Source organism: Polypterus senegalus, chromosome 8 (genome assembly GCF_016835505.1).
Source record: "Polypterus senegalus isolate Bchr_013 chromosome 8, ASM1683550v1, whole genome shotgun sequence".
Lineage (NCBI taxonomy): Eukaryota > Metazoa > Chordata > Cladistia > Polypteriformes > Polypteridae > Polypterus > Polypterus senegalus.
The window spans coordinates 58,451,835-58,474,660 of NC_053161.1; the positions used below are offsets into that span (position 1 = coordinate 58,451,835).

Genomic DNA, 22,826 nt, shown 5'->3' on the forward strand with positions numbered 1-22,826 from the left:
AATAAATCTGTCACTGCACTAATGGAATCATGGGTTATTTCCAAAAAAAATAACAAAAATTGGTGTTGTTCATGTTAAAAATTGTAAGAGTTCTTTATAGATTTGAGGGTGCAGCATCAAAATCTGGCCACAGAATTGCTCTGTTACATTCATTTTTTGAGAAATGAACATTTCAAATGAAAGAATACCATTTTAAAGAAGCAACTCAAAATATATTTTAAAATGAAGCAGTTCTAACTCTATCCTGACAGCCAAATCTCAAAAAGAAATAAAGACGGTAGGTTTTATCATAAGTGGTGCAAGCAATTTTTGCCATGCTACCAAAGTGAATTCCCTGCATATGCAGCAAATGTTATCTGGTTTGTCCAAGCAGCACATAACAGTTCACTTTTACAAGAGCACAACTTTAAAAATGAAACAGCCTGCACTGTCTGGCAGCTGAAGTGCTACTAATACTTACTCAGGAGTGAAAATTAGCATTTAGTTTGCTAGTGGGATTCCCCTCCCATCCTTTTACTCTATCAATAATTTGGAAAACCAGCAAATTTTTTTATTTCTTTAAAGGAAGGGTAAGTATTCTACTGCATTTTGCTATTACCTGGTCAAAATAATGGATGGATCAATGCATTATTGCATATTTATACACAAATCACTTGAAAAACAACTTTTTATTCTGTGGACAATAAAAAGGCACCTTTCTAATGTTCTAAGTTTAAATTCCTGGCTAGGAATAAGAAGTGAAAAAGAAGAATAAAATACTGATTAACAGCAAAAAATGTGCAGAAAAGTCTTGATTTTGGGTTGCTTAACTAATGTTTAAAACAAGGAAGACTGCTATTTTCAACTCAAAATATACTTCAGATAATAGTCTGAGCATGAAAAATACGTATCCCATAAAACAAATGTAACTTATTGTTAAAAAATCAACAATTTCTTTCAAAATGGCATTTTCCACTGAATCCCAGTTTCTGAATTTAGCACACCTAAATCAATAAAGTACACTGACGTTTTTGCAGGGGAGGATTTTGGTGTAAACCAGTGTATATAATTGCACGTTTACAACCTCGTACTCTCGCTGTAACTAACTGGCCTGTTTTCTCTTGGAATTGATTAAACTACTAAATAACCATCTTCAGCAGCCAATGATAACTTTGAAATACTTCTGCTGTCCTTTATGTTTAACTGAAAAGGTATTTGTTTTTGACAGGATTTTAAAACTGCTGTTACTCTGTATGAGATCTTGAAGTCCAAACAGAAAGGTCAAGGTGTCTCGAAAGAAGCACAAGAAAAGGTAGAAAAACTTCGGAAAGAAGCTGAAGATATAGCTAAAGATATTGCTGATAAAATGCAAACACTTGCAGGTAAGACCTTTTTTATATGTTTTTATACAGCAGTGTTTATTCTGCCTTTTTCAGTGTTAGAAACAGTTTCTCTGATTGTGCATTTATGATAAATAAAATTGTGACTCTTAGATTAGAGACATTTCTCAAAGTCATTTTTGTGAAGCAAGGACACACCATTGAATCTGAACGAAGGAACAATTGAAAGATTATAAATCAAATATGAGTAAAGCCAAAATGTATATACAGTTCTAACAAAATCATTCCCAAAATGGCCAATACACACCTCTAAACTGCACAGTTATTCTGACAATGGAGGGCAAAGAAACAAATAAAAGGTGAAAAACACTGTTTTGAGGAAAAGCATAACTTGAACAAAGCACCGTTTCTGTTTTTAAAATGTCCCTATTTAAGTGCAACAACAGAAAGTTGTTTTTGTAGGCTAATGAAAGTTTGCAAAAGTAAATGCCAATATAAATAATAACAACTAGCCATCCATTAATTTTCTGATTTTTTTTTTCCCATTCCAAGAGATAAAGTTCAACCTGGCACCAATAACACAAAGCAAGGCCTCACCATGGATTGAAAGACAGTTCAAAGCACACACTTAGACACACACCCACACTCCTTTAGGGTCTTGAGACACCATTTAATCTGCCTGAGCACTGTTATATAGCACCCATATAAGTGTTCATCCTTCAATCAGTCAATCAATCAATCTTTATTTAACTTATAACACATCGGATAAGGGCAGAAACTCTTAACATTCATTTTCATTTTTTAGTGAAGGAATCACTTTTGGCTATGACTGCCTTTTGCAGATACACAATTCTTCAGTAACTCACTTCCTTTTAAAGTATGTGCCTACATGAAAGCGTCATTATTTTCTTCACTGCACTCACTTATACAATCGTAACATCAACTTAGACAGTGGCAAGTATTAGACTGATCCTAATGAAGGTTTACATCTTTACTGATTATAGGGTTAATAAGGTTGTTACTGTCATATGTACAAAGAAAAATGAAATTCATTCTTGCATGCACTAATCAAAATGCAATATGCCGCCACATATTGGCACCATGATTAGTATTCTTAAAAATAATCAGACCATCATTAATGCACAAATTCACAAATATTTGCTTGCAAAATTACGCCTGTCATCTTAGCAAATGTATTTGTATTCAGTATGGATATAAACACCACATTTTTATACAATAATAAAAAATCGGGATTTGTCTCCCCTACACTTTCTCGTATACTCAGATATGGGGATGGATATTTGGAGTAAACCGCAAGACAATGATTATATTTTTATATTATGTACATTAAAGAACCACCAACAACAAATCAAATGAATAATACATTGAACAATTATTATAAAAGTAAAGTTGAATAAACTGGATTCTGCAGCTGCATGAATAAAAAAGTACCACTTCCGGTTAGCGGAAATAGCTCAGACATTGATAGAAATCTACATTTTGTACCTAATACTTGTATGCAAAATTTGGTAGACCTAACTGAAAGTGTACTCAAGTTATTGTGTTTACATACAAACATACACACAAACATAATTCCTAAAATGGTATTTTTGAACTCAGGGTGGTCTAAAACATCGAGATTCATCAAAATCTCGAGGTCATATTTTTGGACGATTGCAATAGTTTTCCTATACTTTGTATAAGAGAAAATAAAAATTAGAATTTGGTCTAAGGTTCAAATCCCAAAATGGGCACTGTTTGTGTGGAGTTTGCACATTGCCCTTTTGGTTCTATGGGTTTTACTCTTGGTAATCCATTTTTAACCCCAAGGGTGTGTTTTTGGAGAATTCAATGTCTGTTGGCCCTCTATGAGTATGCTTTGAGATGGACTAGCACCAATTGTCCAGGGTTGGTTCCTGTCTTGTATCCAGTGCTATAGGGATTGGCACAGACACCACATGTACCTCAAATGGATTATTTAGGTATTAAAATGGATAAATTAACTATTGTGTATACTTCATTGTGATATTCAATCTGTGGTGAGTTTTGCTTTCTAATGATCTTCTCTGATCATAATAGGACAACTAAATATAATTGAACAGCCTCAAATTAATATTTTCCAAGTATTATGTGATGAAAAGATTTGGAGGAAATCCGTTGTAACATTTGGTGGTTACTCCACTAGTGTTAGATACATTGACTAAGGCAAGGGACAAGGGTGCTGGTTCATTTGATGCTCCCTTGATTTTGCTGTATTGAAATAAGTGAGTTCATAAAATGAACAAATGTAGCAATGTTGAGCTTTTCATTTTTAATTGTCTGTATTTTCCTTAATTGGATTAAGGGATTTTGACAATGATGATTGAATGAAGTTTTGATTGGCTATGCTGATGATATATAACATGCTTTGTCTACTGTATGTTTATCTCTCTGTTTCCTTATTTCAGAACTTGAAGATAAAATCCAGGAACTCATTAAGAATAAAGAAGAAAAAGCCAATGAAGTTAGTGAGCTGGAGGCGATTGTAAAAAGTATTAGAGATGAAATTATTGAAAAGGGAATTGGCTATAGCACATGTTAGCTTTGAAACCTTTCTAAAATGTGATATATTGTATATAAAGACAATTTTAAGAGTTATTTGATGCTTCTTACTCCATTTTATGGCATTTTTTATGGTTCACCATGTTTGTTTGTTGCAAATTTAGGGAAATTGTATCGCAGAAACATAAATGAAATAAACGCGATTTTAACTTCAAAAGAGAATCATCTTTGTTTCCTAGGATAACTATTTAAATATGGTTTATGATGAGTACTTTGGAAGTATATTAAAGCTTCTTGGTATTAGTCCTGTCCCTTAGGTGGTGAAGTGAATCCCTGTAGAAGAAAGCCGTACCACAATTAGATTTAGATTCTTTTAATGTCTGCACTGAGAAAGGTAGCAGCCTCTTGTCCCACACTAAGCTAAACGAACAAGTCATTGTGTTTAGAATTTATGACTCCAGCATTAGAGCGTGATATGAAGTTATTAGTTGTTCAACTGCAATAAATGAAATCACTTCATGTTACACTTTATTTAGTCCTGTTTATGTTTTTAACTGTAGAATGAGGCATACAGTAAGCATATAGCAGAATATTGGTCTTGGTTAAGGGAAAGGGGATTTGAAATTGTGTATCATTTTTGTTATACTTTATTCATTATTTTATAGTGTGTATATAAAGATGATGACAGTTGCATGATAATAAAATCTAGAAGTAATTTTCCAACTAATATGGCAAAATTGTTGAATTTGTAATTACATAGAATACCTCCTGTAATAGTTAGATAGATCAGCCTGTCTATCCATTTATCTATTCACTGTATCTATTAGCAGGGTGATGAAGAGTTTTTAATGATAGTGTATCCAACAGGGGGCACTAGCTGCTTTGGAATTCAACTTTTTAAAGAATAATATTCAGTTACTGTGCAGGAAAAAGTCTTCATCTTACCCCTTGGCAAAAAGAGGAAATCGATTCTAAAAAGTAATGTAAAGAATTGCATTTTCTCTGATTTTATGTTAATGATCACTTCAATCAAGTGATTTATGATGGAGCAGACACTGCATGCAAAAGGAAGATTTGACTACAGTGAAGAAAAATAAATGTCTTTATTTCAAGGTGGTAGGGCTTTCCGTAACATGATTATGGTCCTCTCCTGTTCTCAGACTTACAGTGTATATTTACGCTATTATTTACTGTAACACCCTTCAAAACAAACTTAACCAATCAGTTAGATGCTTATGTTGTTATTTGCTTTGTAACAAATAATAACAAAGTGAAACTTTAACTGTCGCATCATATTCAAATTTAATTTTACCACAGTAACACATCCAATATTGCCCCAGCAGATATATAATTAATATGTTTACCTTTCCAAACCTCAGTGATATTTCAAGACCTCACTATTGTGAGCCTGAGCATTAAATCACTGCACTTCCAGAAACTTTTTCCTGCTGTCTTCTTCACACTGAAACAATACATCTGCTGTTATAAAAATGGTCATGCTCACTAACCATATCAACATGCCAAACATTAACTAACTGAAAGTAGATCCACAAACAACAGCACTGAACTAACCAATGATTTCCATAGATAGGTAGATAGAATTGAAGAGCACAATAGATAGATGGATATTGCTGGTTTCAGGAAATCAGTAATTCAACATAATTTACAGTCAGGCCTTTGCAGAAGAATCACAATGAACTATATATAGGCTAAATTTAAAAGTAACTCAAAAAGCTTCAATGGATTGTGGGTCAGATTGCTCCCAAATGCATATAATAATCATCTTAAAATTTATAATGGAATATTAAGTGAACTGTGTAACCCAATATATATTACGGTTCAAATTTGAAAAATGGAGACCATGAAGACAAACACTCAGTCACTAGGATTGCTTGGTTCTACTGTATGTGCTCTGCAGGAATGCAGATACAGTATATAACCAATAATATATCACTTATAAACTATGAGCTATAAATCTTTATACTTTTGATTTTTTATGTTACACTTTTCTTGTACCACTCTATCTTTAAGTGCATCAGTTACCTATGTCATTTAAGAGGGCTGATGTACATATCTGTGCTTCAGTGATGCTTACCTTGTAAATCAGTCTTTAATATATTATCTTACTTTTTTAGTTAATGTTACAGAAGACATTACAGCTGCTCGTTGAAGAACTAAATGCAATATTTTAATGGCTGCATTTTTTTTACTGCTCATTTTTAAATAAGAATGAAGCTTGAACCATTTATGAAATCTAAATGCATTTAATTAGATCCCATGCTTAGTCAGCCCTCGAAAAACTTGGGCATACATACCTTCCCTTAAAAACACAACCTCTTGCAAACAATTAAGTTTTATAAATAAATGAATACATTTACCCTGGCTCTCATCAGCTGATGCCTGTCTGTGCTTGGCCGAGACATTTTTAGAATTTATTCTGCAAGGAATCTTGAGAAATGCTTTTGACAAAAACCAGAGACAACAATACTTAAGTAAATACTTCGGGTCATTTGCTGCATACCTCTCATTGTAGTACCATTAGAAGTGGTGTAAGCAAGAAAGCACATGAACTGACACAATTGTTAAGTGATCAGCTATATGATCTAAAAAGTCATAGTCTTTACTAAATGATCACAATTTTTTTTATAATGGAAGCTATTTAAATTATTATTATTATTATTATTTTTATTGTGTATTAAAAGAAATTTAGGAGAAATATTCCAGGGGGGGTACAGAAGAAAATTTCCCTACAGCTAATACCAATTTTATAACTCGTGACACCTGAAATGGCCACATACAATTGTTAATGCAGTTGGTTAGTAAATGAGATAGTTAAAAAGTTGTATTGCTCGGCTGACCAAAACTGCAAACAGAGGATTATTAAGAAAAGCAGCAAGCACAAGTATAAGAATGGTGGCAAAAAATGCAAGTAAAATAAAAAGAAAGCTGTATTCATTTGACTAATTATTGCATTCTTCCATCTGAATGCCATTCTGGGATAAATGAAAAATTTTCCACCCATCAGAATAGCTACAGTATATATAATTTGAATTTTGCCATGGCCAAGGCCTGTAGGATGGCATGGAGCTAACAAAACAAAACTTTCAGATGAGAGGTAGAACCACACTGGTAAATGTCACTGAAGGTAGACAGGAGTTACTGTGTATTAGACATTCCTTTCATGTTTGGTGCTCTGGAAGTAAAATCTCCAGGGTCACCATTCAATCAGAACATTACAGTGTGGTAGGTAACCAGCTGATTCCAAGCATATACTGTATATCCCTCTAATATGAAAGAGACAGACAGAGAGAGAGAGGCATGGAGGACTAGAAAGATACCACAAAATAGCCTGGTTGCAAGGCTGGCTATAAATGATCTCTCACCTAGAAAGCTAGGACCATTTCATCATTTAGGCATAAGGTGATAGGTGGGTGTAACATACATCTTCGTCCTTCATTTGATGTGGAGAAGACTATTGCTACTTTAAAGTATGCAGCTGAGGGACAGCCTTGGAAAACTGACCAATTATGGGTTCCTAAGGCTTATATCAGAGGCAGCAGAAAGATGTTAGATATTGCTATGCTGTCTCTATGGCTAAAGAACAGCTGACTATAGATTTTAGAAGAAGTTACACAGCTTGGCACAAAAATGTTAGAGACCTATGAAGTCTAGAGTTGTTAGTATAGTTTATGGGCAAAGGCCACTAATGGAGGGAGAGCCCCTGAGTCATAAGAAAGGCACATATTAAGAACTGATCTTTTGAAGGTAGGCCAGTGGTTGAGCCACTCCAACTAATGGACCGGGATGATCTGTAAAAGAAGACCTAGAGGAACATCAGTACCATTTCTGTATTTATATTTACTACTACACTATTGGGGGTGAGTTTTTTTAACTCTAAGTTAATTTTTTTTGAGAAGAAAAAAGTCCTGAGACTTCATGCTTATCTACTACATACTCTGTTCCATGCTGATCTTACTTTAATTTAATGTATTGGTAAAACAGAACCAAAAAACTGTTAAAATATATATTATTTAAACTATTAGGAGAAGTGCCATAAGCAAAAGTCTTGTGGAGCCTCTGAAAGACACAGCCACACTGGCAGCAACACGGGCTCTCCAGTTGATAATATGATAATGTGAAGATTGCTAGAGGGTGGCTAGATGGCCTTTTATATGTACCTGATGATCAGAGAGAACAATGCCAGTAAAAGACAGAAAAGCAGGGATTGACACGAAAGTAGGCCTGCGAAGGTTGAAGACTTGCTTTATTGGCAATGATTAGCTTGGTACCATCAGGAAGTGGGGTAAAGTAATTATTGCATTAGTCCCATTCGAATTATTTAAATTATGAAACTTTACTGAAATGTTGACTGAATGGGACAAGTTTAACCTAGCGTTTTTTACAGAACGTAATGGCTCCAGCAGACCCCCGTGACCCTGTAGTTGTGATGTGGCGGGTTGGATAATGGATGGATGAAGATAATTTTTTATTAAAATGTAAATGTGTAGCCCATGAAAAGTTACCTACAAGAACAATTCAGATGAGACCAAAATTTCGAAGGTCCTCCAGTAAAAATTACTTTACCCCACATACTGGTGTAAAACTAATCCCGTCTAGATAACACAAACATCTATGGGAAGGAGGAGAAGATCTGACATGCACCAAGGAAAAAGGAGTACAGACTCACTAAGAACATGCAAACTCCAAACAGACAATCCATGGGCTGGAATTAACACCAGGGGTCTGTCTAATGTATAAAGTCAGTCATCATCACGAAAAAGGACATAAATACAATTCATGGCATTTAAATGAGTGAAAACATTGTGTTTTTAAGTTTATCTAGATATTTCAATTGTGGTATAAGCACTTATTTTCAAAAGTTAGAAAATGTACACACTGTGTAATATTCAGGTACAACTTACTTAACTGATTTAGAAGGTCGGCATATTTTCTGTTATTTGTTTTATCAAAGAAACAGATATCACATTTTTATTTTTTAAATATTTTACAACAGTGTAACATGTGATGGAGATTTGCCATGCCGTTGTTTATACAGGCAGGCATAAACTGACTACTGAGGGTCTGTTTTGCTGACAGGAATGTCTGAGCATGTAAAAGAGGAAACTACTGAATACAAATCAATGATTTCAAATCTGAAATTGTGAAATAATAATTGAAATTGTACAGCATATTTCTTTATCTGTTTTATAGATTGGCAACGTGCAAGTGAGAGTTAATTTGGGCAGGACAGATTATAGCATTCATTGATCCATCTATCCTGTAAAGCTTATCCAGGGCAAGGGACAGTTGGAGCCTATCCTAGCAAGTAATGAAAACAAGCAGGAACAAACCCTGGATAGGGTGCCTGCCCATCGCAGGGTGAACACATACACACACATGCACATCTTTAGACTTTGGGGAAAAAACTGGAGCAAACCCACACAGATCTTATTGTGGAAAAACTTTCCTCTGTTTTTAAAGAAGTCATTCACAGAGTCCAGATGAAAATGCAGAACAATTTGTTATTTGCACATAGATATGCACAAAAGTCTCAGTCTATGGAGTGATTAATCAGTAAAACAATTCATCTGCCTTTATGCTTTTCTGGTACATTACCTCATCCAATACGTCACATCATCTGACTAAATATGCACAATATGCATCGCTTCATCCAATCAATCAGTGTCACCAGTGTTTTCTGACTCCGTTTGACTCTCTCATTGATCTCAATATTGCCTAGTAATAGGGCTGATCTGCGGACTCTTCTATTGATTTTAGCATCACTTCATAGGAGGGGTGTTTGGGCTTTCCCATTAGTTTATTCCCACTTTCTAGAGGGATGTTTGTTACTCAACTACTTCATTTTACCCCTAGCAACTATTTTGGTAGCTCCTCTAAAATGAGGCAAAAGCCTCACAGTCCTAGACTTAAACAACACTTAGTTAACCCTTTAGATACATTCAATTTGTATCCTTATGTTTAATAATTCATTGTTATAACTTCATATAGGTAGATGCTCATATTAAACAGTACAATTATATCATGTATTGATTAAAAACATTGATTAAAATTCTATAATCCACATGCAAACTCCATGCAGGGAGCACCAAGTGTGCAACCCCCAGTCCTTACAATGCAGTATCAGTATTGCCACTGCATCACCAAGCCTCTAATAAGTTAAAGTGCTGGCACTATGTGCTGAAAAGCATCTTTTTTTTCTCTCAACGTGGATATTTTACGGGGCCCGCTGTCCTTAAAAGGACTATTTGCCATTGCCACACTGGATAGAATTGTTTTTGCTATATTGTAGGCTTGCTGTTTTTATAAACTCACCTGCCACTGGCTTTGAAGCTGCTAATTTTCATGATGGAATAACAGCTCATACTATGGGTGAGTCATTCCTGGTTTATGCAACTTCTCAGTGCTGTTACAATATTTACATTGACTGTGGCCTTCAAAAATGAACTGAGGAAGAAATACCCTTTATTTGAGACTAATGTTGGTAACATAGTGCCTACCTCAAGTTCACGTTCACTAAAGTTTATTTTTTTCTGGGTCCTCCCATGGTTTAAAAGTAAAGACATCACTCAGGAACACTGGCAAATTTATATTCGCCCGCGTATTAGTGAAACAGGACAGTGAGGAGGGCCCCGTCCAGCTCTCTGCTCTTGACATCACTCTTCCCTCTCCCCTTGGCCCGCAGCCTCTGTCTCGATTAGTGTGAATATATCGCTCCTGCAAGCAAACTATGATTCTTAGCGCAATAACAGAAGTCGCAAAATCAACCAGAATGTTCAAGGAAATTATAGAAAAAAAAAAGATCTAAATCCGTTAAGTAGTTCTCTCGTGAAAAGCGGACAGACATACAAATGGGTCTAAAAAACTATAAGAAATTTTGCACTTGGACCACAAAATTTTTAAAACCATTTCTTAGCGAGCACGTACGGGCCAAGGCTAACCTATATTCCAAATTTCAAGTCCCAAGTTCTCATGGTTCGGGAGATTTCATGATGAATGAGTCAGTGGTATTTGGTTTTTATATACAGCATATAGATTAGATCATGAATATTCAGAAAAAATGTTTGTTAAGCCATACATGGTTACTGGTAGGAGGTGATGCAGAGTAGTAAAAAGCGAGTGCATGAGTGCATATTTTCAAGTCGATTTGAGATTTATAAAGGAAATCGGCGTGGCATGTGGTGTATGTACGGTTTTATAAATCCAATTTTTTGTGTATATGCCCCTTTTCCTTTACTTGCATAAGTAAAATTGTAGTATTGTATCTAAGCAAGGTTTTTACACATGAGGCCACAGGACTATGAGGCAGCAGTGCTAAACACAGTGTCACCATGCTAAGAACATTTGTAATTGCTTGAATATTTATATATTTTCAGAATTAACAGATGCTTTTACGAGATTCCACTGAAATTTAATTGCTGAGTTTTTTATCTCCTTGGTTTACTTTAAATCCTTCACTGATATAAATAAAAAGAATCCCTTGTATTTATGTATTTAAAATCAACACTATTAGAAATACTGAACCTCAATAAAACTTAGGTTTTCCATTCTTTAGATAAAGAATTCAATAGTTATCTTCTGTAATGGCAAAGAATAAAAACATTTCTTGATTCTTCATAAATGACAGTAATACATACAGTACATAAATTTTACCATTTTGACAATAGTATCATACTGATTATGAACGAGTTGCAAAAAACGAACGGGTTCAAAACAAAAACAAAATAAATAATGAAAGGGGAAAAAAGGAATATGGTTATAGGATCAAAAATGAAGAAAAAGCAGTATGACTCGGTGACTGTAAATTGTGCTTCACCACTAGATGGCACTAATACGTGAAAAGTCTGATAATAAAATCATAAGCAAATGTCCGCTTTTTGCCCTTTAGAAAAACAGGCAGTGAGTGTTTTTAGGGCTTCTTGTATCATCTTATATTTAGTACAAATAAACTGTGTCATGAAAAAGTATTTCTACCTTCCTGACTTTCTGTATTATTACAAATTTTTGACATTGAATGTTTTCAGGTCTTCAACTAAAATGAAACATTAGATAAAAGAATCATTAGTGAGCAAATAACAGGTTTTTCACTTTTGTTATTTATTCAGTGAACAAAGTTGTCCAGCAAAAGCTGTCACAGTGTGATATAATATAATTGCCCAGTTATATGTAATCACTGGTCACTCCATATTTAACTTGTAATGACTGAAATCTAAAACTTCCTATAATCAGAATCAGCCTTTTAAATGATTATGGAGAAATTTTAGCCCATTCTTCTTTTCTAGTACTCCTCTAATTCAGAAACACTGATCTGTTCTTGAGCATTAACTTTCTGTTTTAGGTCCTGCCACTGCATCTCAATTGGGTTTCATTCTGGACTTTGTTTAAACTATTTAAAATGTAATTCTTTTCAGCCATTTGGATATGGACTTGCTTTTGTCATTAGGATCATTAACCTGTTGCCGGACTACTGCCTGGCAGCTCCATCTGATGGATGAATGTCTAGACATTCTCTCCATAAGAATTTTCTGATACAAGGAAAGAATTTTGATAAATCTTCCAGGTCCAGAGGCAGGAAAGTACTACCATAGTACCACCATCATATTTAACAATTGGTGCGATATTCCTGCTAGTCTTATTTAGGATATAAATGAGCCGATGAAATCCATTAGTCTAATTTGTCCATAGAACATTCTGCGAAAGGCTTGGAGATCTCGCAGTTGCTTTCTGGTGACTAAGAGGCAAGCATTTATATTCTTCATGATTAGCAGTGGTTTCTGCCTTGCTAACTCGCAATGAAGCTCATTTGTGTACAGTGGCTTTCTGATTGTAGAGTCGTGAACACTGGCTTTCTCTGAGGCAAGAGAGACCTTCAGTTTTTGAACTGTATTTTTAGGAACCCTTGTGACTTCCTGGATGATTTAATGTGGCATTCCTTGCATTATTTTGGTAAGCTGGACACTCCTGGGAAAACTCACTAGTATTCCAAGTGTTTTCCATTTGAAAATTATTGCTTTTGCTGTAAGCGGGGCCTCAGAGCCAAAGATATTGCTGTATAGCTCTTCACAGCCTGTTAGATATTAACTTTTGTTTTTCTTATCTCTTGATCGTGGCTTTCTGTGCTTGTTAAATTATTGTACTGGTAACTTGACTCTGATAGTAAGTAGTATTGAGAAGGGCTGGCTGAATTAATGCCTTGCTGTATTCCATCATTTGATTCTGATTCCCACTTTAATAGGTTGATTTAAATAGGAGGCAAGTACTTTTTTACAAAGTAACTGTAGTTTTGGGATAACTGTGTTCATTAGATAAATGCAACATTTTTCATGTATTGCTACTTTAGCATTTTTAAAGAAGAAATGAAAATGGAATCTATTGAAAACACTCTTGTAAGAGACAAATGCACTTGAAACTGTCTGCTTATTTAACTAGGAAATCCTGTCATTTGTACCAGCACATAGAAATTAGAAAATGAGATCATATATAACTTTTAACTTTATGGTTTGTTCTCTGATAACAGTTTACTTATAAGAAATCTTATTTCTGTTAACCAAGCATCCACTATTTTGAGACTTTACATATTACTCGAAACAGAGCTAGGTTTTTGGATTATACCATTTCTCTGTATGCTGATTAGATTGTCTTGTGCTTTGTAGTCATTAAATATAAATTAACCTGGCTGATTAACGGAAGATTTCTTTTAGATTCTTCATTCTACCGTACTGAATTAACAACGGCAAAGGAACTCCACCAGTGGGTGTAAATAAAGGACATCTGTGTTTGTAGTTCATGTATAATCATAAGGACTCTTTTTTATTTATTAAGCATTTTCCACAATGCTCTCCTGAGCTCCATATTTCTGAAAAAGCCAGCTCAGCGTTGTAATGTGGACGGGTGAAATCATGGATTTTTAAAAACGTACAGCAATCACATTCTGCTTTGTTTGCGCTTATTATGAACCCCTTCCTTGACTGGATCCTGCTCAATACAATGTTTCATTTCTTAATTCATCACCCTCTGAAGTAATAAAACCATATTTCAACATACTGTAGCAGACACATAGGAGTTGTTTTCCATGGTGGTTGTTGTGCTGCTTAGCTATATGTATATAAATAGTGCTTTTTTAATTTTGAGTTCTGTATACAGTGGTGTGAAAAACTATTTGCCCCCTTCCTGATTTCTTATTCTTTTGCATGTTTGTCACACAAAATGTTTCTGATCATCAAACACATTTAACCATTAGTCAAATATAACACAAGTAAACACAAAATGCAGTTTTTAAATGATGGTTTTTATTATTTAGGGAGAAAATAAATCCAAACCTACATGGCCCTGTGTGAAAAAGTAATTGCCCCCTTGTTAAAAAATCACCTAACTGTGGTGTATCACACCTGAGTTCAATTTCCGTAGCCACCCCCAGGCCTGATTACTGCCACACCTGTTTCAATCAAGAAATCACTTAAATAGGAGCTGCCTGACACAGAGAAGTAGACCAAAAGCACCTCAAAAGCTAGACATCATGCCAAGATCCAAAGAAATTCAGGAACAAATGAGAACAGAAGTAATTGAGATCTATCAGTCTGGTAAAGGTTATAAAGCCATTTCTAAAGCTTTGGGACTCCAACGAACCACAGTGAGAGCCATTATCCACAAATGGCAAAAACATGGAACAGTGGTGAACCTTCCCAGGAGTGCCTGGCCGACCAAAGTTACCCCAAGAGCGCAGAGACGACTCATCCGAGAGGTCACAAAAGACCCCAGGACAACGTCTAAAGAACTGCAGGCCTCACTTGCCTCAATTAAGGTCAGTGTTCACGACTCCACCATAAGAAAGAGACTGGGCAAAACGGCCTGCATGGCAGATTTCCAAGACGCAAACCACTGTTAAGCAAAAGAACATTAGGACTCGTCTCAATTTTGCTAAGAAACATCTCAATGATTGCCAAGACTTTTGGGAAAATACCTTGTGGACTGATGAGACAAAAGTTGAACTTTTGGAAGGCAAATGTCCGTTACATCTGGCGTAAAAGGAACACAGCATTTCGGAAAAAGAACATCATACCAACAGTAAAATATGGTGGTGGTAGTGTGATGGTCTGGGGTTGTTTTGCTGCTTCAGGACCTGGAAGGCTTGCTGTGATAGATGGAACCATGAATTCTACTGTCTACCAAAAAATCCTGAAGGAGAATGTCCGGCCATCTGTTCGTCAACTCAAGCTGAAGCGATCTTGGGTGCTGCAACAGGACAATGACCCAAAACACACCAGCAAATCCACCTCTGAATGGCTGAAGAAAAACAAAATGAAGACTTTGGAGTGGCCTAGTCAAAGTCCTGACCTTAATCCAATTGAGATGCTATGGCATGACCTTAAAAAGGCGGTTCATGCTAGAAACCCTCAAATAAACCTGAATTACAACAATTCTGCAAAGATGAGTGGGCCAAAATTCCTCCAGAGCGCTGTAAAAGACTCATTGCAAGTTATCGCAAACGCTTGATTGCAGTTATTGCTGCTAAGGGTGGCCCAACCAGTTATTAGGTTCAGGGGGCAATTACTTTTTCACACAGGGCCATGTAGGTTTGGATTTTTTTTCTCCCTTAATAATAAAAACCATCATTTAAAAATTGCATTTTGTGTTTACTTGTGTTATATTTGACTAATGGTTAAATGTGTTTGATGATCAGAAACATTTTGTGTGACAAACATGCAAAAGAATAAGAAATCAGGAAGGGGGCAAATAGTTTTTCACACTACTGTATATGCACAAAAGGTGAATAATAAAATGGTTGCCATGGTTTTCAGATTACTGTCAATCTTGTGGCCAGCAATGTTACCATACTTTCAAGGATATATCCACTGATGCATGAATGCAAAGCACAGACGAACTACTACGTCATATGAGTTTTCAGTTGTGTTAGTGTGAACAGAGGTACTTCCATAAGCAGTGAGAAATTGCTATTGTAAATGAAGATCATTTTCGTTTAAACTATGAACACGTAGTAGTGTGTACATAGCCGTACATTTCTGTTAAAAATCTGAAATCAGAGTCAACAGTTCCAATAATGTGGACATTTAGGAATGGAGCAAATACTTTTCTATGTCACGTTTACAGTAAACACTCAAACTACTGCAAATAAGTGTGATTTTTTTAAACCCTGGGATTCACATGACCAAATATTTTCCATTTTCAGGTCTTTATTTTTGAGCATTTTATATAAACACATTCATAAGAAAAGTCAGTAGACTATAGGTTAATTTAGTATATGTTCTACCTTAAAATGTATTTGTTTCAAAGACACTCATCTGTCCATCCAGGGTCAGTTCATTGAATGTTAATCTAAAAAAATTTGTTTTAAGCAATGACTTTCAAACGTTATTTAGTTTTGTCCATTATTAATCTTTACTCACATACAAAGGTCTCACTCCAAGGCCTATAGATTTGAGAAGACTGGATACTGAAGGTTGTAAGGTATTCAATGACATTCCTGCAAGTTAAAATGTATGCCCTGTAATGTTTGATTTAATTTACTCAAATGTATCCAGACTTCCAAAATACAGTATATATACTGCTCAAAAGAATTAAAGGAACACTTTTTTATCAGAATGTAATATCAAGTCAATGAAACTTATGGGATATTAATCTGGTCAGTTAAGTAGCAGAGGGGGTTGTTAATCAGTTTCAGCTGCTGTGGTGTTAATGAAATTAACAACAGATGCACTAGAGGGGCAAAAATGACACGACCCCCAAAACAGGAATGGTTTAACAGGTGGAGGCCACTGACATGTTTCCCTCCTCATCTTTTCAGACTGTTTTTTCACTAGTTTTGCATTTGACTACTGTCAGGGTCACTACTGGTAGCATGAAGAGATACCTGGACCCTACAGAGGTTGCACAGGTAGTACATCTTCTCCAGGATGGCACATCAATATGTGCCATTGCCAGAAGGTTTGCTGTGCCTCCCAGCACAGTCTCAAGGGCATGGAGGAGATTCCAGGAGACAGGCAGTTACTCTAGGAGAGCTGGAGAGGACCATAGAAGGTCCATAACCCATCAGCAGGACCTGTATCTGCTCCTTTGGGCAAGGAGGAACAGGATGAGCACTGCCAGAGCCCTACAAAAATGACCTCCAGCAGGCCACTGGTGTGAATGTCTCTGACCAAACAATCAGAAACAGACTTCATGAGGGTGGCCTGAACTGGCCCAATGTCCTCTAGTGGGCTGTGCTCACTGCCTGGCACCGTGGAGCTCGACTGGCATTTGCCACAGAGCACCAAAATTGGCAGGTCCACCACTAGCGCCCTATGCTTTTCACAGATGAGAGGAGGTTCACCCTGAGCACATGTGGCAGACGTGAATGGGTCTGGAGAAGCCGTGGAGAAGGTTATGCTGCCTGTAACATTATTCAGCATGACCGTTTTGGTGGTGGGTCAGTGATGGTCTGGGGAGGCATATCCATGGAGGGACGCACAGACCTCTACAAAGTAGACAACGGCACCTTGACTGCCATTAGGTATCGGGATGAAACCCTTGGATCCATTTTCAGTTGCTCCTGAGTTACTCCTGGTGCACGACAATGCCTGGCCTCATGTGGTGAGAGTATGCAGAGAGTTCCTGGAGGATGAAGGAACTGATACTATTGACTGGCCCCCATGCTTACCTGACCTAAATCCAATAGAACACCTCTGAGACATTATGTTTCACTCCATCCAACACTTCCAGGTTGCACCTCAGACTGTCAAGGAGCTCAGTGATGCCCTGGTCCAGATCTGGGAGGAGATCCCCCAGGACACCATCCGTCGTCTCATTAGGAGCATGCCCTGACGTTATATAGCAAAAAGGTTTGCAAATGACAAGAATGTCTTTTCAGACTTAAGTCAACAAAAACACTGGCTCAATATGGAAGTGGTACCCCTTAAAGTGGAGCCAGACTAGAAGGGGTTTGGCCAGGGAACTGTGACCCAGTAATGATGTGATTTGCTGCAGATTGCCTAATCTGTAAAGGAGAGAGGATGATAAGCATTAGGAAACAGTGCCAACCCTTGACATGTGTGACTCTCTGTATATACATATGTATTTTTTGTTATATAATTTTTTCTTGAGCTTCTTTAAAGTTTTAATTTCCATTTGGGGACAAATAAGGTCTATCTATCTATCTATCTATCTATCTATCTATCTATCTATCTATCTATCTATCTATCTATCTATCTATCTATCTATCTATCTATCTATCTATCTATCATCTGGAAATAATAAACCTACCAGGTTACCCTGCTGTCTCATCTCAGCTTTGGTATAGAAAAGGCTACTTGCATGGGACAAGAAATAGGCTATTGTTTTTGTTTTTTTTTATATATTTTAAAAAATATTTTGGGAATCTAATGCTTGTTTATTGTAACTGCTAATACTAAACCAATGTAATTTTACAGCATTTTAGAACAATACAAACATGAGCATTTTAGAGAGAAAATATCTGGTCCATCCATTTCCTGAAGGAGATTATTCCTATTCAGGAATAAGAAGGTTGACACTTTTTAAGATCAAACCCTTGACTAGGAAAGAGTCTATCACATAGCACACTCATACACACACACACACACACACACAGACACACACAAACACACACATACCAACACTCCCTCACATCAATTCATTTTAGACATGCCAAGTATTCTAACACACTGATCTTTGGGATAGATGTGAAACAATGAAGCAGGCATGGTGAGAACACAAAACTTCCACAGAAATAGTAACCAGAATGAACTTCAAACCATCAACTTTGGAGCTGTGAATCATTTTTTCATGGAGAAATACTCATTATTTAAGAATCAATTAACTGATTAAAACAGTTTGACAGTGGCCCATATGTTGTAATTAGCACTTATGACAAAAAAATGACAGTACACCTCCCTTTTAAACTTACATTAAACACTTTAAAATAAGAGCCTAGGGTCTGCATATTTCTCTAGCGCATACTTACTGCAGTGTGACACAAACCAAGTCTTTGTCTTGTTACATGGCTGTAAGTGACTAACACAGTAGATGTGGTGTAGGTAGCCCTTTGTTATAATGGTACGATGAGACCAAACAAATCCTTTATTAGGGCTATATTATGTTGGAGTAAGTGACTATAACATAGGTAGGGGCTAATCTAAATTGATATCCATTTTTTAAAAAGCAGCATCAGAAAAGTTGCAATGTATACTTAATGGACATATACAGATATATGCATAGATGAAGCATTTATACAAGGATATGGAGATTTTTCATCTCTTTACAGTGAGCTCATTTAGTGATATTATAATGGTGAATTGGGACCTGTTTCCTGTGAATGACAGATGAGGCTGCCACAAGACAAAGAATGGAACGGCACTAAAGACATGATGAGACTTGTAATGAAACTGCTCAAGAAATCTGAGTTTGCGTTTTCAGTATTTTGGTTAACCTGTTTATCTTTCTGTCTCCAGACTGACAGAACAATGTGATAAGTGATTCTGTTGAATGATTAGAAAATATTCTTTTGCTGTATTGTAAAAAAATGCTGAAAATTATCTTGTAATAAAAGACTTATAAGGTGTATGGCAGGGGTCCTCAATCACGGTCCTGGAGGGCCACAGTGGCTGCAGGTTTTTGCTCCAACCCAGTTGCTTAACAAAAAGCACTTATTGCTCAAGTAAGTCTTCTGCTTCATTTTAGTTGTCTCGCTCATTAAGATTTTGAGCCCTTATTGCATAGTTTTGTCTTAAACAGCTGTAGTCTTGGTTTTTAATGGCTCCTCATTAGCAATAACATGCAAATGATGAAAGAGACCAGCATTTCTCCATTTAGCTTGTTACCATTTCTACCTGTGTGTATTTATTGTGCACTATTGGGTTTAATTAAATACTTGGAAGGAAAGGAAAGAGAAAAAAGTGAAGGACTGAGAATTACTTGTCCATTTTAGCCTTCAAATCATTTGGATGAGATCCTTAGAAAGGGGAAGAAAATCTAGGATATGAGAATGACTGGACATAGCAGAGTTAAAGCACTAACAAGCCATGAAATTAAATTATTGGCAAGAATTGCTTTCTAATTAAGCAACCAGGTTAGAACAAAAACCTGCAGCCACTGCGGCCCTCCAGGACTGTGATTGAGGACCCCTGGTGTATGGTATAGATTTCCTAAACCAGGCTACACCAAAGAAGGTTGTCTGCTATTAAACTGCAGGCATCTATGAGGCACATGTGGATTGCAGAGACAAGCCACATCATCTTTGCCATTAACTTTATATAAAATGTGATGCAATTAAAACAAGTTACTATTAATTTGATGTTATATTTTAATATTTTCATCATTCAGCTTATGTAGTTTTTTTTTTTACTTTTTATTTTATTTGATCAATAACTTTGAAGTTGTTATGTTAGCAGTTATTCTATGTTACATTATGGTAGAAGATAGCAATAGCCACATCTTTAAACTCTCTGGTAACGTCCAAAATAAACTTTCTATTTATTCATTTTACTTGCACAACAATTAAGCACCAATTGATGATTTCCAGGCAAAGTAATTGGATTTAACACCCTAAGTCCAAAAAAAAGGTTGAGATTATGTAGCAACTCACATCAAGCACTTTGAGCGGCCATGATTCTTAACAGCTTCAAAGTTCTGAGTCTTCATTTGATAATATAACACTGGAACATGTCAGAAGGCACTGTACAACAATTTCCAGAAGGACAGAAATGGGTCCTTGGAACATTTGATCCATTCATTCTAAACTACAATGAATCACAACTGTCTGACAAACATTACAAAAGTTACAACGTCACCCTACATTTGGATACAATACCAGAGGGAACAATAACAGGTTAATTTTGTGGGCTGCATTCATGTAAAGATAAAAATGAAAAGGCAGATAGAGGAGGTAATAAGAAGGAACATCTGCTCTATAGAAAAAGACAAGGGTTTTCACAAAGAAATCACACAGCTAAAAAGGCAACTGCACATTCACAGACAGGAAATGGGGGAGGTCAGCTAAAAGAAAAAGATGAAGACACCTCACTCATGCTTGAATAATTGGAGACTTGAGAGGTGATATTTAAGGAAAGGGTGCGCTCTCTCAGAACCAGATGGTGACAAGCACAAAAGGAAAAAGCTGCAAGAGCAAGAGGATGATGATTGTATTATTTTCATAATATAGATAAAGAGAAAACACAAATAAATTAAACACAAATGTGTGACTGACACAGTGGTTAGCACTTTTGTGTCACTGATTCACTGTTCTAGGTTTAAATCCCATGCCTGATCCTTGTTTGTGTGGAATTTACAAACTGTCCCCATGTAAAGTATGTGAGGGTACTCTGGATTATCTTCCCAGGTTGACAGGTGATGGACTTGTGTTGGCGGGTGTGTGAACAGACACTGCAATGGACTAGCATCCTGTATGGGGCTGGCACCTGCTTGGCGTCCAGTGTTGCTGGTATATCCTGTTTCTGCCTGCAACTCTGAACTGGATAAAGTTATTTTTAGAATTTTATGTTATTTGTGATTTGTGCTATTGGTCTGATGATAAAATATGAATAAGTTTTAAAAAATAACATGCCATTCAGCCTACTGTATGTATTCAATTGATGTATCTGCAGTAACACAGAAATATAGTCCAGAAAGTGCTTCTCTTAACTACAACTGGTAACTTCTTCTCTGTATCAGAAATTGTCTAAGTGAAGAAATACTTTCTAAATTTACCTTTAACCAGTATCTTCCTTTGCCAAAATCTACTATACTAATTTCTTCCACAAAGGTTATATCGTATCTTTCCTATAATAGGGAGACTTACTTTGTAGACCTATTCTGTACAGAATATTCCAGATGAAGCCTCCCACATGCTTTATTCAACAAAAACATGGCCTCTGTTGATTTGTAATCCAGCATCTTAGTAACCCTTTTATTTGCTTGTGCACAGTAATGAGGTCACTAAGCCTGCCAAGTATGTCTCATAAGGCTCAAAGCCCCCATTATGTTACAATAATGAATATTTTTCATTTATGGCAATGGTAATAGTGTTTTCAAAAAGACTATACAGTTTTTAATAGTTTACATTGAAGCTACTCATTGTTTCAATATCACCTAATATATATACCTCTAACGCTGACGTCCAAGGTTCGATCCCTGGTGAGGGGTGCAGTGGAGTGTGTACACCTGATGAGCCCAAAAATAAGGGCGAAACACGTGTCGCTTACTTTTTGCATTATTTGATCTTTAACTTTGTAACGTTCTATGATCTGCTTCTTGCAACCGAGAGGGCACCTGTGGCGGATGTTTGCCGACTTGCAGGCCAACCACACGCATTACCTGGTAGGTAACCATCCATAACAATCAGATTGTGATTCAGACTTTGAATGCTATGTATGTAATTACCCCTATTTCCAGGCTGTCAAGTAAACAAACCACACACCGTGGTGCAACATAGAGAGCCTTTGCCTCTAACGCTGATGTCTGAGGTTCGATCCCTGGTGAAAGGTGCAGTGGAGTGTGTATGCCTGATGAGCCCAAAAATAAGGGCGAAACACGTGTCGCGTACTCTTTGCATTATTTGACAGTTAACTATGTAACATATCTATCTATCTATCTTATATATATATATATATATATATATATATATATATATATATATATATATATATATATATATATATATATATATATATATATATATACAGTATATTCATGACCAATACCAAGTGTGCCAGAAAGCTTGCTGAATCGTGGCTCTCCAATAAAAAACATCATTAACAGACACATGGACTTGAACCCAGCATATGCAAGCTTAAAAAGAAGAACACTCAAATAATAAAAACGACTTTATGACCAACACCTTCCGAACACCACCTTATTAATGCACCCTCACCCTCTCATTTGCTATATATTGCCTTTGATTCCTGTATGTCTAATCATTTTCCTCTGATGATGATACCTGGT

General features: G+C 36.2%; 1 protein-coding gene and 1 long non-coding RNA gene across 3 annotated transcripts in view; one reads left to right on the forward strand and one right to left on the reverse strand.

The window, feature by feature from the left end:
• lamb4 (laminin, beta 4) overlaps positions 1 to 4,077 on the forward strand; it is a 129,483-nt gene extending 125,406 nt beyond the window's left edge. For both annotated transcript variants that reach the window (XM_039761118.1, XM_039761117.1), the window contains exons 34-35: positions 1,208 to 1,361; positions 3,767 to 4,077. In XM_039761118.1, coding sequence (XP_039617052.1) covers positions 1,208 to 1,361; positions 3,767 to 3,900 — 288 coding nt within the window. In that variant the 3' untranslated portion in view covers positions 3,901 to 4,077. The remainder of the gene's footprint in view (positions 1 to 1,207; positions 1,362 to 3,766) is intronic.
• The window catches only part of LOC120533963, a 101,842-nt gene that overhangs the window by 64,966 nt on the left and 14,050 nt on the right, over positions 1 to 22,826 (reverse strand). The window lies entirely within an intron of this gene.